At 27.9% G+C, this 15,228-nt stretch overlaps 3 protein-coding genes across 3 annotated transcripts in view; 2 read left to right on the top strand and 1 right to left on the bottom strand.

Moving 5' to 3' along the window:
• LOC112691087 (serine protease Hayan-like) overlaps positions 1–8,156 on the bottom strand; it is a 10,561-nt gene extending 2,405 nt beyond the window's left edge. Inside the window, exon 1 of the mRNA XM_025565226.1 lies at positions 8,005–8,156. Coding sequence (XP_025421011.1) covers positions 8,005–8,028 — 24 coding nt within the window. The 5' untranslated portion in view covers positions 8,029–8,156. The remainder of the gene's footprint in view (positions 1–8,004) is intronic.
• The window catches only part of LOC112691089 (palmitoyltransferase ZDHHC16), a 27,847-nt gene that overhangs the window by 10,292 nt on the left and 2,327 nt on the right, over positions 1–15,228 (top strand). The window lies entirely within an intron of this gene.
• LOC112691090 (39S ribosomal protein L51, mitochondrial) overlaps positions 1–15,228 on the top strand; it is a 27,999-nt gene that overhangs the window by 2,257 nt on the left and 10,514 nt on the right. The gene's annotated exons all lie outside the window — the stretch shown is intronic.

Raw genomic sequence — 15,228 nt, forward strand, 5'->3', positions numbered from 1 at the left:
TTGTGGAACTTGGGTTATAATTATTATTTTGGTTTTGTGAATATGCTTCATAATTAGGTCGTTTATTATTATTGTTATTTTGATTATAATTTGGCCTTATAGTTGTGGAACTTAAATAATAATAATCATTTTGATTTTGAGGATATGTTTCATAATTAGGTCGTTTATTATTGTTGTTATTTTGATTAAAATTCGGTCTTTGTGTTTCATAACTAGAATAATGATAATTAATTTGAGATATTTTTGTAGTTTGAGGGCTATCAAAAATATTTTGGATATTTGAGTTATGATTATTATTATTATTACTGCTATAAAATTCATAATTATTTGTTTGTGTAGTGAATGAATTTTTTTTTTTATTTGGTTTGGTCACTACATCTTGTTCTAAATTTTGATAAGGTCTATCTTCAATAAATTTCATAGTATTTAAATTCTGATGAAATACATTACTAACAATATCAGAATTTTTATTATTTTGATGATTAAAAAAATTAATATTTGGTGTTGGATTTTGAGGTATTAAAGATGCATGAAAGAAATCTGGTATAAAGCCAAATCGTGATTGTATCATTTGATCCTCTTGAAGACTATCACTTGAAGTCATATTTTTCTTATTTTTTAAAGTATTTTGAGCACAGCAAATAATAGTTTGTTCAGAGTTACATACAGCTCCTAAATTACTGTCTTCACTACAATTAATTTTTGATTGGCAAAATCCAACAATACCATTTTTGTTTGTGCATTTCTCACCAATGTCTGAAAATAATTATACAAAATAATATAATAATTACCAATAATATATTAGTGGATTATGTATACATTATATAATACATTACATAAATATATTATTTTTATTTATAATTTTGCTTAAATATTATTTTATACATAATTCTAAGCCAATGGCGTAGCCTTGGGGGGGGGGGGCTAAGAGGGCTATAGCCCCCCCCCCCATGGGCCGTGTTTATATCTATAATGTATATTGACTATTTAATAGAATCAATGGATGCTCGTTTTAATCAAAGGCTTATTGATGTTATGCCACTTGAAGGACTTATTCAGGCCAATTAAATATGTATGACGATAAAAATATTATAAAAGCTGCTAAAATATATGTCCAAGATCTCCATGATGATACCTCATCTACAATCAGAGCTGACCTGTTCATATGGAGGCAACAATGGAGTCAAAATACTATTCCAAAACCGAATTCTGCTCTTTATTCACTCTCTCATCGCACCAATCTTCGACCTAATATTAAAATACTTTTATAATTATTCACCACGTTACCAGTTACCTCTTTCACTCCGGAAAGAACGTTTTCAGCACTTAATCGCTTAAAAATTTTTTTAAGAAGCACCATGTCGGAAAACAGACTGAATGGGTTAGCTATGGCTAAATAAATAAAAAAGAGCAATTCGATAAAAGTGAAATAATAACTGAATTTGCCAGAAATTCGCCTAAGAGGATGCAGCTGTCAGAGTGGAGCAAGTGACTGAACACTGAAACCAAAATTATTATAATAAATTATATTTTTAAAACTATACTAAAATGCTTGAATTACGTTCAGAAACTTGGTGGTAGATGGTGGGTGGGGGTTAAGGGTGAATTCTCATATCCTCTCTTACCTTACTTATCCAAAAAAGTGGTTAGCCCCCCCATTTAAAAATCCTGGCTACGCCACTGTTCTAAGCTGTACAAATAATCCATTTTTTGATTATTTATATTATAAATTAAGTCTTCTAATGTAACAATGTTTTATTCTCGTCATCAATTTTTATTTTAGAAATTTACAACTAAAGTTAGACACATTTGGTACCATAATCTTTAAAAGTAAAAATAAAAAATTAGAATCAGTGACGTAACTAGGGGGGTTGGGGTTGTTAATCATCCAAAATATGTAGTTAACTCAACCTTACTTTATTATCTCCACTAAATCCTACCAAATTAAAAAAAATTTCAAGTGTATGACTCCCCCCTCCCCATTCGAAAATAAATCATAAATCCTGGTTACTCGATTGATTACAATCATATTACTGGTCTTTAAACTGGAACTAGTAACAATGATTTCTATTGATAAATAGAATCTAAAAGACAAATAAAAACATCGGATTATAGGGATTGATTATTTGATGACGACTACCGCGAGGTCCGCGTTAAAGTAGGATTATTAGCCGGAAGCACGAGTTCACAACAGATTAGACTTACTCAAAATTAAATTTTCCATGTTGTAATTGGTTGATTGTATTTTATAATTTGGTAGAATTTTCAGAGATAAAATTAAAATGTAATATAATAAATCTTACTAGGTTTTCAAAAGACGTATTATTGCATTACTAGAATGATCAGTGCACTAAAATGAAATAAATTCTGTTATATCTTATTTAATAATTTAAAAGTTAAAAAACTTATAGTTATTTCATCTGTTTAGAATTTCGAGTAATTATGACTAGATTAAAATGTTTATTACAGTAAGGCCACTTATTAGGACTGAAACTGGATTATAAATGTATACCTTTTAACAAACAAAAACACTTTGATCATTGATCATATAATATGTGTTTTTAAATGTATTCATAATTATCATTGAAAACATTAACATTTATTTTATGGAGGATTCGGTCTTACATGAGGTTCGACAATATAGGGTTTTACTGAACTATACAATAAAACCAGCGGCGTTATTTAGGGGGGGGAATAACTAGGACATTTGCATCAATTAATGTCAGCTTATAAAAACGGCACACTTTAAAATTATATTAAGTCTTCAAAAGCCAGTCTTTTTTAAAAATATTCACTTTTAGTCAGCTGACCTCCTGGCCCCCTCTCTTTAAGCCCGTCATTGATTGGAATGTTAAGCATTTTCAGCAGGTGTTTGGTACGGATATGGAAGTAAGATTAAATTAAGTTTATGAGTAAAATATTGAAATTACTAATTAAACTGTTTAACTTCTATTTCATATTATGATACCACAAAAAAAAAGTATTATACAATCGACTATCGAAAAATCGTAGTAGCAAGGTTACTGATGTTGTAAAGTTGAACGGAATGTTACAAAACGTTCCATATTGTCATGTTATTATTGTTATCAATTATATTACGAATAATATTCATACTTAACTTCAATCAGCCATTTGGCGTCTTCAAGATAAACCATTTTCTTCCTAAGTAGAATTTATAAAAACCTCAGAAAAATTTAGGGTGGAGGGGGAGGGGGGTCACAACGCCCAAACCTCACACCTAGTTGCGCCACTGCACACCATAACTACGAAAAACCGTAGAACGTGTAAAATGTTGTTGTCCTATGGTGTTATTGGTAGTTAGGATGTCACTAAATGTATTTGTTACTTAACAAGTCCACAATTGTAAAGATGTATGTATTAAAATTAACTATTGTAGTCAATGCTTGATTTGGAAAAAAATAGTAGAGGTACTCGGATCCAGAGGCAGAACTAGGGGGTGGAAGATGGAAATTCATCCCCGGGCGTAAAATTGTATTTATGTAATTTTTGTAATTATTAACAACTAATTTGATATTTTTAACTTTGTTGAATACTGATATTAGATTAAAACTCAATAAGTATAATTTTATATTAATAATTAGAAAAAAAAATTCTCGAGAAGAGTATTTGATTATTGGTCTATGATAGGGCATAATTTTAACATTTTCCCCGGGCGTAAAAATTCCTAGTTCCACCTCTGCTGGGATAGCACATACAAATGTTGCGCCTTACTTAATTAAAAACTGAACATAACTGTGTTTGCTCCCTTATGGTTGATACCCTCACTTTTCAAAGTTTGAACCATGACCTCAATGTACATATCAATGTAGAATGTTTGTTTTTTGTCTAAAGAAGTTAAAGTCAATCCAAAATTCTAATTATAACAAAAAAAATAAATAAATATTAATAATAAACTACTGGCGTTCTATGTAATGGTAATTAGTAAGCGATATTGAGGTTTGGTTATTATCTTTTATCGTATACCGCTGTATTAAAAACTTATGTTTTAAGTAGGTATAACTAACTAAACATTTTGTAAATGGTTTGTTTTTTATAAAAATATTAATTTGTTGAATTTCTGTAAAAACTCAACCTAAATAAAGTACCGTCTCATGCGTCCTTTTTTTAGTAAAATAGTAGGGTTATGCTAGAATATGCTGATAATTTAGTTGGATTACTCAGTCCCTCTGCGTACCCCCAACTCAGCACTAGTTCTAGTCTTTTAATATATGTTATATACAGGGGCGGCTCCAGAGCCTTGGTAAGGGGGAGAGCCAAATTATAATTTTACAAAATCTTATAGCAGAAAGAAAACAACAATTTTTACAACACAAATTCAAGTCGTCTATTTTTAAAATTGGCAAAAATATCAATTATATGATCTACTTAATCTAGAATATCTACTTTATGATATACATTAATTAGACATAATGCTGATAGTCTATCTTCAGTCATCCTTGAACGAAGCCAAGTTTTAAATCTCCGAAGTGTAGAGAAACTCCTTTCAACCATTATACCTCTATGGCTTTATCTACATACTTGTGCGTGTCGTATAATAGTCCATATTATAGTATGCATTTTTTGTTAGTAATATAAATTTTTTATAAAAACGGTAAGGGCTTGGGGGGGAGGAGGCTCGGCCCCTAGGGCTCCCCCCTGGAGCCGCCTCTAGTTATATGTATAAAATGAATATAACCTCATTTTGATTATCTTTAGCGCAAAAAGGGGTATTACAATAATTGAATTGTAAATTAATTGTAATAAATTAGTAAATTCTTATTATTTATGGTAATATAATGTGTATGCTCAATGGTGATTTTACGAGGGGGAGGGATCTTAGGGGTTTGGTCAGGCTCAGTTCAGGCTATGATATATTATTGGCTTGAGATTCTCAGGTTTAAAATACTATGTTATTTTTTATTTCGTTTAGAAGAATTAAATTTAATAATTAAATATTAAGTAATAAATAATTTATGGGTTAAACATTTTTTGTCTTATTATATTATAAGATAATAAACCCCCAGACAAAATTCTAAAAACTATCACTGTGTATACTGTGTATAAGTACTATATTAGTACCTACCTATGTTAAACATAAGTATATTGTAAACTTTATTTTTGCTCACCGAAGTAGTTGTACATATTATCACCAAAAGTACAGTTCTGGAATTAGTGCAGAATATTATAATAATGTTTGTATAAGTATTAAACACAGTTCATGAGAAATCAGAAGAAGTGTATGATGTCCATTATAAATAAATTAAGCGCAATTAACATATAAATGGACTTGTTTTTCTTTAAACTAGTATTAACAGTATTACATCTGCAAGAATGTCGTTATGATGATAAAGTTGAAATAACCATATAGATAAAAATAAAATTATGGTCATGTCGTTAGATTCAATTCCTTGAACTAGTGAGTTAAGCTAATAGTTTGTTAGTTAAATCAAATATCTATTAATAATTTTAAAAATTTATGATTTTGTTATATTTGGTTATACTATGACAGTTCCCAATGGTGTAGACCAGAAATCTTCAACCTTTTTTTTAAAATGGGCTAAAACTGAGAAACGCTTTGACATCGCGGGTCAGTATTTTTTATAAGAATAGTGAAATAATAAAGTTTAAGAATAGATAATAATAGAAAAGATTTATTTCGGTATTAAAAAAAATGTATATTTTTAAAATTCAAATTTTATTTTATTGAGTTACAAGTAAGTTACTTAATGAGAAGTTTGGAATTGCTTGTATTTTTAAATTTCTCGATAATTTGTATCAAACATTGTTATTCCAATCAACAGCGTCACTTAAATTAATACTATACCTAGATTTGAAGTATTTTATTTTTGAAAACGTCTGTTCATATAAGTAAATGGATCTAATTATTGAAATAATTTCACGTGCATATTTTTTCAGTTTAGGAATAATATTGACACAGGCTCGTGCGCGAGGGAGGGAGGTTGGGGTTCTAACATCCCCATTAAAAATCTTTTTACATACATTTTCACTAAGAATATATCTAGTTTTTATTCTATAAAAATTAATCTAAATTGAAAATTCATATATAGTTGTCATTTTTTGTTTTAACAGTGATTATTTTCTTGACTTGACGCTTTTTTCATTTAATTTTCTACTTACTGTCGATTATCGTTGTAAATGTAGCCATCATAGAACATATTTTCACTAACAAGTCAGCTATTTAAGCTGTTCAGACATTAGTTGACATTTATTAATTTTCGATCCTGATATTTTTGATCATGGATATTCCAACGTGTATTTTTTTATTTAATTTTTACCTAACATAACATATATCATTTTGAACCTCTACCTTAGACGATTCTTGCTCATGGGTCTGTATTGACAAAATATCAGTAAATTTGGTGGGCCATTTTGAAAAGCTTAAGCCGTAGGTTGGAGACCTCTGCCTTGGTATAGATTATAGATATAATTTTTGAATAGAAGAGATCAATTTTAAAAATAAATAAACAATATATATTAAATATATAGAATAGAATTATAGAATTACGTAAGTATTGCAAATAAGAACCGACAAGTACTCGTATTAGATGTATACTATTTACGAAAAATATTTAGTTCGAATTAGATATGTATTTAATTTTCTTGTATTTTTCCTACATAATTAAATTATAAAAAAACAGAAAAGTGGAATATAACATCCATATCACCTTCCCTGAAACTCAAAATATTAGAAATATTCTTGTTTTCTTGGTTCCTATTTTTTATTCAGATGTTTTTGTGGTACCAAGACTTTGGTTAATAACACAATATTATGAAGAGGAAATATTTTTTAAATATTTATACTTCACATTAAGTGATTATAAATTATAAAAAAATTGTGATACGTTATAATTTTCTAGAGGAGTTCAGGAATCAAACTGACCAAATTGATAGGTATTTTTTTTATAGAGATATCACAAAATATGAATAAACCATTTTATCACAAATTACCTGTTTTGTTTTATTTGTAATATTACCGTAGTATAAAGTTTTTAATTTTCATATTTTAGTTTGAACCATTATATAATTTTAATAATATTGATTATTAATTATACAAAGAAAAAAAATTGAAAAATTAATGATTTTTTTAATTAGAACTTTATTAAAATAAAGTTTTTACATTGAAGGACTGAACTATGTCAGTGGGTATATAAAAATGTATGAGTAGGGTAGAATATCCTACAACACTTATCCTTATTTATCTAACGGATAATCCATTGGCGGGGGGGGGGGGGTAAGGGGTTGTTAGTAAGTAAGTATCAAGGATTATTGTGTGATAGAATTTAGATTGATTTAACTAAACATTTCTTTTTACTCTTAACTGTAGATGTAGTGATGTAATATTTATTATTTTATATCTTTATATAGGTACTATTATAACATTATCATTTATAAACTTGAATTTTAACTACTATTAATTTGTTTAACTTTTAAATATGACCTATTCCGATTCTGTAATTTAAATGATTTTATTAAAATATTTATTTGTGTCTTATGGTTTAACTTTAAACATGGTTTATTTTAAACATTAACTAAATTTTAACGACTGTATTAAAATATCCCAAAAATCACTGTCTTATATTATACAATAAAATAAAAAAAAAAATTGCAGTATTTTTAAAATAAAGTAAGTATTTATTTCGACATTATTTAATGTGACTATAAGTATCTATGTACTTATTAACTCATACAAAGACTTATACATATACATACATACTCATACATATCAACTTGGATGCTACTGGCTTTATTATATTTAAATTTTATACTGTGTCCTAATAAGTTCTTCTGAAACAGGGCTTTATTTCATAAACGGATAACGTAGCAAATACATTTATATAATCATATATATATTACATGACACATGTATACATTTGAAGACAATTTTTAAGACAAATTTTAAAAAATATTTTACACTGCGTACAAACCTTGGTTGAGTGCCTGGCAATAAGTTGCAATTATAAAAGCACCGATTACTTTCAATATCTTCCAACTTTGAACAAAATGCATTATTGTTAGGTTATTAATGTAAAAACAACAAAAATATATTTATACGTATATAGTTTTATATTTAATAAACATTACATCGCACTTCTATAATCTATTCGCTTCTACGACTGCTTGTAGTTTGTAATATAGTGAATAAGTATAATGCAAATAATTTCCATTCTGGTTTCCCCACTTAAATTAAAATATAATTTATGCGAAGTTTTTAAAATATATTTTGTATATATTTATCACACAAGAACAGGCAATTTCAGAGCATGCATTAAAAACTATTAAAGGAAATGAATTATCTTATATTTGAAAAAACCTTGAATATTAATCATCACAACAACATTAATAATATATTTTCAGACATTTTATCATTGAATACTCGGTTTTACTACGGTATACTCATCGCATATTTGTAGGATGAAAAAAATAATTCATAAACTGTTTAAAATACAAAATATTAAATAATCAAAAATAAAAATATGTAAATAAATGTAAAGTAATTGTAAGGAATGATAGTGTAAAGACTTATGTAGAAAGACATATAGTAAAAACTTACCATGTACCTACACATTTTATATTGATTTTATCTCTTATTTTTGATAGATACTTTATGTGAATTTTCAACAATTATTTATAATTCATTCTACTGTGTGTAATATATAAGTTCTATAAATGCTACGATAAAAAAATAGAGCGTTAATTAACGTTTAAGTGTTTAACATTAGAAACTTTGAACATGGGTATAATTAAAAGTTATTTAGATCATTCAGGTTTAAGGCGTTGGACTGGATTATAAGGAAGTTTATTGAATAGAGTTGAGCAATTAGACTATTGGAATGATGTTTCATTTTGAAGTGAAGAGGTCGATAGTACATAGAAACGTTTTTCCATTAATCATTTTGTAGTAGTTATTGGTGATGTATTAAGGGCGATTGGCACTCGTGTGTTGACATATTGTTTGTAATGCTTGAATGTTTCTGGTATTAAATCAGTGCTGTGACAATTATCATTGATGTCCTGACGTAATTATATTTGTCACCCCTGTTCAATATGAATATAATTTGTTATAACTAATGAGAATGCCCAGATTGTATGAATGTACATTTAATTCTTAAACTTCTACAAAGTCGCTTGGTATTCACTTATAGTTAATGCTAAATTTGTATGCAACAACAGTCATACATTTTAGATTTTGAGTGAAACTATATGAATTATGACTTGTGGTTTTTTAAAAAGATCTGTATGCTCCATTATGTACTATATTTATACTCGATTTCGTCCAGAAGGATTACTCCAATCGTCGCAATCATGGAAACTTTGTAATATAAATGTTGTCTAGATGGTATTTAGGGGAAGATCATTTAAAGAAATTGGTAGTAGTTTTCTTAATAATTTTTTTTTGGCGGCCAAATATTAATTGAAAAATTAATGATTACACATTTCTTCCTAAGAATTTTTGGTTCTATTTCTATCTTTGTACAGGTCTTTAAACTTATCCCATATGATAGGTTTGCATTCTACGCAAAAATTACAATTTCTGTGGCAATATCCATGTATTTTTATTACAAAAGCGACAATTAGCTATTATGACAACGGACGGCAAACGAATAAAAATTGTCTTTTGTGAAATCGTGAGCTAATTCAAGTAAACTATTTATGTATAAGACGGCGATATTAGTGTAGTCAAAAAAATTATACCTACAAAATATCTGTTATTTTTCATGTAAATCGATACGCATTATATAATTATATACATTTGCAAGAAATCTCCATTCCTACGAGAGAAAAATACCAACCGCTAACAAAAATTGGTCATTGCTGCGCATGCCCCACCACAATTTTGTTAAATACTATATATGTGAGTTGAGACGCCGATCCGAACCGTCGCGACGCGTCGACTGATATCACTTGAACACGATGTGAAACTGGTAAATTTTGTCGGTTATCGTCGGCGATTATATAGAGGGGATTTTAAGGCTTGGCGAGTGTTCATTCTACCTGCGCGAAAACGGTACAGCTCGATTCACACTAATGGTCTCGGTTCGATCCGATTGCATTCAAGGATTATAACTAAAGACCGGATTTTCATGCAGTAAAAATCAAAAAAAATGTGCAGTTAATAACTTAAAAATTGCAAAAACATGCAGTTAAGTGCCTAAATCGCGCAAAAATGTATTTTTTTCCTAAAATCGCTTAATACTTTCCAAAATTTTGTAAACATTCAAAGTACATTGATTTAAACGCTTGAATTATACTGTATTTATCCAGTTTTTTACACTATTACAGGATTAGCAAAAAATTAATGAGTAATTAATAATTAAAAGATTGATATATATACATATATAAAAAAAACCATACCAACAGAGTTAAGCTATTTAATTTTAATTTTAACTATTATACATACAAAAAAAAATTAATTTTTTTATTGAGTTAAAATTTACAATGTTATACATTTCAAAATTGTGTGCAGAAAAATTGTGCCTTCTATCACTCAATATGTCTTTTAATTTGGAAAATGTTCATTCTACTTCAACAGAAGTGATAGGACTCATTTTGTTGCAAGCGACGATTGCAGGCTGTTGTTCAACATTTATATTTTTCGTACCATTTATGCAGTCGTATTTTTTTATGAGAGCGTAGCCTGTGTTTTTTTCCACAACGGAGTTAAATTTGTAAGCCATAATTTGTCCTTTCTCGTTATTTATTTTTTTAAGACTTTCTCCTATAGTTTCAAATATTTAAATTTGTTTATTGAGGGACACATTTCGGTTTTCTAACTGGATTAACGCCTGGGGAAAAGTTGACAAGTGTGATTTTATGAAAGTCAAATCAGAAATTATTGACGCCGAAGTTATGATTCTCTTAAATTTGTTGATAGTCTGTACGTCTTCATCCAATGCATTAATAAACATTTTAAATTTATTAAAATGTTACAAGGAAAAGCACTTTATACTGATAATCTGAATTTTGAAAAAAAAATTCATCAGATTGTCGTTAATAAATCGAGAGACAGTGTCATAATTTGTTTTAGGGAGAACCTTACTGGCAATTAAAAATGGTGTGGGATCAATTTCTTGGTGAAGAATTCTAACCAAAAGGTTGCATATATAAAGTCCTCTAGCATCAGTGGTCTCATTGACCATGACATATATATAATGTTCTCCAATTTTTTGACGAATTTTAACCATAGTCGAATCGAAACAAACTTTCTCCTGAGTGTGCTCTCGTCAGGTATACTTTTATTTGTATATTTTTGTAAAAAGGATCTAAACGGTAGGGACTGCAGTTTGAAAAATGGTATATTTGCTCCTACTAAAGCCTGGCACAAATCAATATAAAATTGGTTTTGGCTACTTGATGTTTCAAAAGAATCTGTAATTTGTTGTTATATCGGTTTGTTTTTATTATAGTTTTAATTGATTCTCGTGAATAGCTAACGAAAAAATAATAATAAAAAATTGATACCTAATTCTTAAATAAAAATATTGTTTCTTACTAGTGTTACAATGAGCATCAATTTGAGATTTCCTTTCACATCCTATTGATTTTTCACAAGAAGCGCAGAAAACAGATTTCCCATCAGATTTCAACTCTGGGTAATTTGATATCCAGGTTTTAATTTTTGACGACAGACTTGACCCAATTTTTGGCATTTTATAAATTTGTTTATATTTTTTACGTAAATTATTCGTAATGAAACTATCACGACACTAACCAATTTAAGAAACACTCAAACACAAAGTCGGACAGACACTAAAGTTCTAATGGCCGGAGATTTCATTCATTATCTAATTAGTAATTGCTAGCATTTATTTTTACTACGAAACACTAATAAATTTATGTTATTCTAAGGATATTAGCAGCTTGGGTTCACTTTTTCCTTTTGTAAACCAATATTTACGTACATACCTGTATGAAGGTAATATAATTGTATATACCTACCTGGCTACCTATATACATATATATATTATCTAGTTTAATTTTCAAAATGCAGAATATGCAATTTCATGCAACGAAAATCAAAATCGTGCAATTTAGAATAAAAAGTGCAAAACGTGCAATTTCGTGCAAAATAAAACTACGTTTAAATTAATCTGCTTCTCATGATTCGGATTTATAATTTGTTTTTATATGATTTAAAGCAAAGGAAAAAAAGTTGCAATTGCACGAGAATCCTGTTATATATATTAGGGTGGCCCTTATATAGTAGGGGGGTTAAGAAAGTTAAATATTTTTGATTTCTCACCCCCCCCCCAATTTTTTCATTACCATGCGAAAGTTATGTGGGTTAAATTTGGTGATGATTAATAACCCCTTTCAGGTGCCGCAAGAGGGTTGAATATTCATCAAATATGGTAGTTTTAGTATTATTCTGATTTAATTCATTATATATTGCATTTAGTATAAAATTGTATAGAACCTAAATTGTAAATTTAGGTATTCTCTATAAAAAATATTCAAATAAAATTTCTCGTAAATCTATTATTTTCTGTCAAAAACTTAATCTTAAAAAAAAGTCGTTCATCTACACAAGTACATATTAAATATTGATGTCATTAAAAATAAATAGGTAGTGGTTCAATGGAGTAATACAATGTGAAAATTAGATGCGTTATATTCAAATAAAATATCTATTAATTATGAACGAATTAATGTATTTTTTTTACAGTCAGGGTAATTTTTTGTATAATCATTTACAACTTGTAGTAGAAATTGTTTTTGATTTTCGTCTTTCGTCAGTATATTATTGTATTCTTGAATTAACTTAACGCCTCTTTCTGCAACATCATTTATGACTGATAACTCTGTTAAAATATAAATTCCATTTTTATAGTCTTCTCTTTCTTTCCAAGTATCCAGATGGAAATCTATGAAGTCGGCTGAAATTTTAAATCTTGAAAAAAAGTTGACTGTTTCTGGTGATACAAATTCATGTAATTCTTTTTATATAAATGTTTTTATACCTTCTTTACTCAAAACAATTTTTTTAATTGTATCATCATTGTTCTGCGTTGATTTAAGTGCTTCGACCATTTTAATTTTAATTTCGGTTGGCACCCGAAAATCAAAAAATGATAAGGCTATACTTTCCGGCGCAAGATACCATAAGTGTCCACAAAATTTATGTGCAGCTGTTTCAGGAATAGCTTTATCTGGGTATTCGATTAATTTTTTTAAAAATATAAAGTCATTATAAGGTGCTTCGATTGCAGCAGGGCATCTAAACCATGCTTCTACGTATATCGTAACTAGAAAAATACATATATCTCGAAATGCATTTTCTTCTCGAACATTAAGTTTAAATTGTTTTCGAAACATATATATTTTGAATAAATAAATTGCCTTTGACATCCACCTGGCATGGTGAAAAGCACCAGGATAGTGAAACAATATACCATTTGGTAGGTTTTCACCTAGAAAAATAATAGTCAACTCTAGAATTTCTTTGTAATCATCTCTACATTGTTTTTTTTTTTTAAATTTTGTAAACAGAAGTCTATAATTTGAGATTTATTTTTTCCAACTATAGATTTTACAAATGCATAATTTATTCAAATTTCATACTTTTTTAAGTCAATTTCGGGCCAGGCTTGTTGGAATTTTTTAAAAATAGGAACATCAGGACCAATAGTATTTATTTTTAATTTAACTTCAAAAACACTTCTTAGCACTAATTCGAATATATGTCGCCTACAAGGTAAATATAAAAGATTAATTATAAATATTAATTATTAATTAATATCAGTTGATCCAATATAATATAGGCACCATTCAAGCGACCTGTGTTTGATGCCGTCGTGTCACAACATAAAGCTTGTACTTTATTTGTTACACCCCAATCATTTATAATATCAAATATTGCATTTGCTTGTTGTTCTTCAGTACCACTTTTGAGCTTTGGCACACCAAGTAATTGAGTTATTCCCTCAAACAAAACAATTACAGGTAACCTATCTACTTTTGATTTTCCATATGTAATATCTGGTAGAATTTTTCCATCTCAATGTAAGACAATATACTCTTTTTCTAGCAAATTAAATTTTTTTTGAAGTTCAATCGTTTTATTTTCTCGAAACCTAATTCGATCACGTTGAATTGTTGATAGATTTATTATTAATTTAGAAACATCATTACTTAGGGCGTCAGCAATTGATATTATTAATATATATATTATTATATTGTATAAAGTTAAAAATATTTATGTTATGTTGTACGGAAACTTTTTTGTTGTTATTTTTCTACATTTATTTATAATTATACATGTAAATAATAAAATAATTAATATGCTTCATTTATCTAAAAACATAATTTTATGTATTTTCTAATAAATTGTTATTAAAAATATAAAATTATTTAAATTTTTAATTATCATTATATATAATGGAAAAAATTTAACATTAATGTATGGAGACTTTTTTGACCCTCTGTATAATTAAAATCGCAACATCAAAAAAAAAAAAGATTGGTCACTAATTTTATAACGATTTCAGTTTGAAAAATTTAAATATATTCCTATTGCTCATTTATATTGGAATTACGAACAGTGAAATGTAAAAATCATTTAAAATCACAGTTGTCTTTATAAGACTGGTTAAACTATGTAGTAAATAATCGGATTCAAACTATTCTCTTAATGAACTCCTTATCAAATGCCTTGTTAAAAATGTATAAATTTACACGACTCATAAAATTTTCTGACATCCCTTTGCTGACTAAGTGTCGCAGGTAATCCCCACGATTACCGAAAAATTTGATTTTATATTATAATATTATATTTTTTATTTTTATTGTTTTTTTTTTTTTTTTTTTGTACATACCTGTTTTATAGAATAAATATATTTTTGTATATTTACATGTAAATTGTACACTTACTTGATTCTATAACACGTTTTATGTTTAAATTGTTTTAAAATGATGGGAACTGTGTAGACCTCCACGTTTTTGTTTCTGGAAAATAATCTTACCCTAATAAATATGTTAAAACACACTTCTGGCGTTATATGAGATCATGCATATGTGACCCCTAAAAATATTCTCGTATAATTAATGTATTATTTTGTGACCTGGACAATTTCCATATTTTTGAGCGTAGTAATAATGTAGTATTAACTATTAATTGAATTATCCACCAAAAATATTAGTTTATCTTTAAATTTGTCAATATTTAAATAATTTTTAATGGTATTATAATTATTGGTTGAAACTATTATT

The sequence above is a fragment of the Sipha flava genome, unplaced genomic scaffold (assembly GCF_003268045.1).
Source record: "Sipha flava isolate LNK unplaced genomic scaffold, YSA_version1 557_pilon_pilon, whole genome shotgun sequence".
Lineage (NCBI taxonomy): Eukaryota > Metazoa > Arthropoda > Insecta > Hemiptera > Aphididae > Sipha > Sipha flava.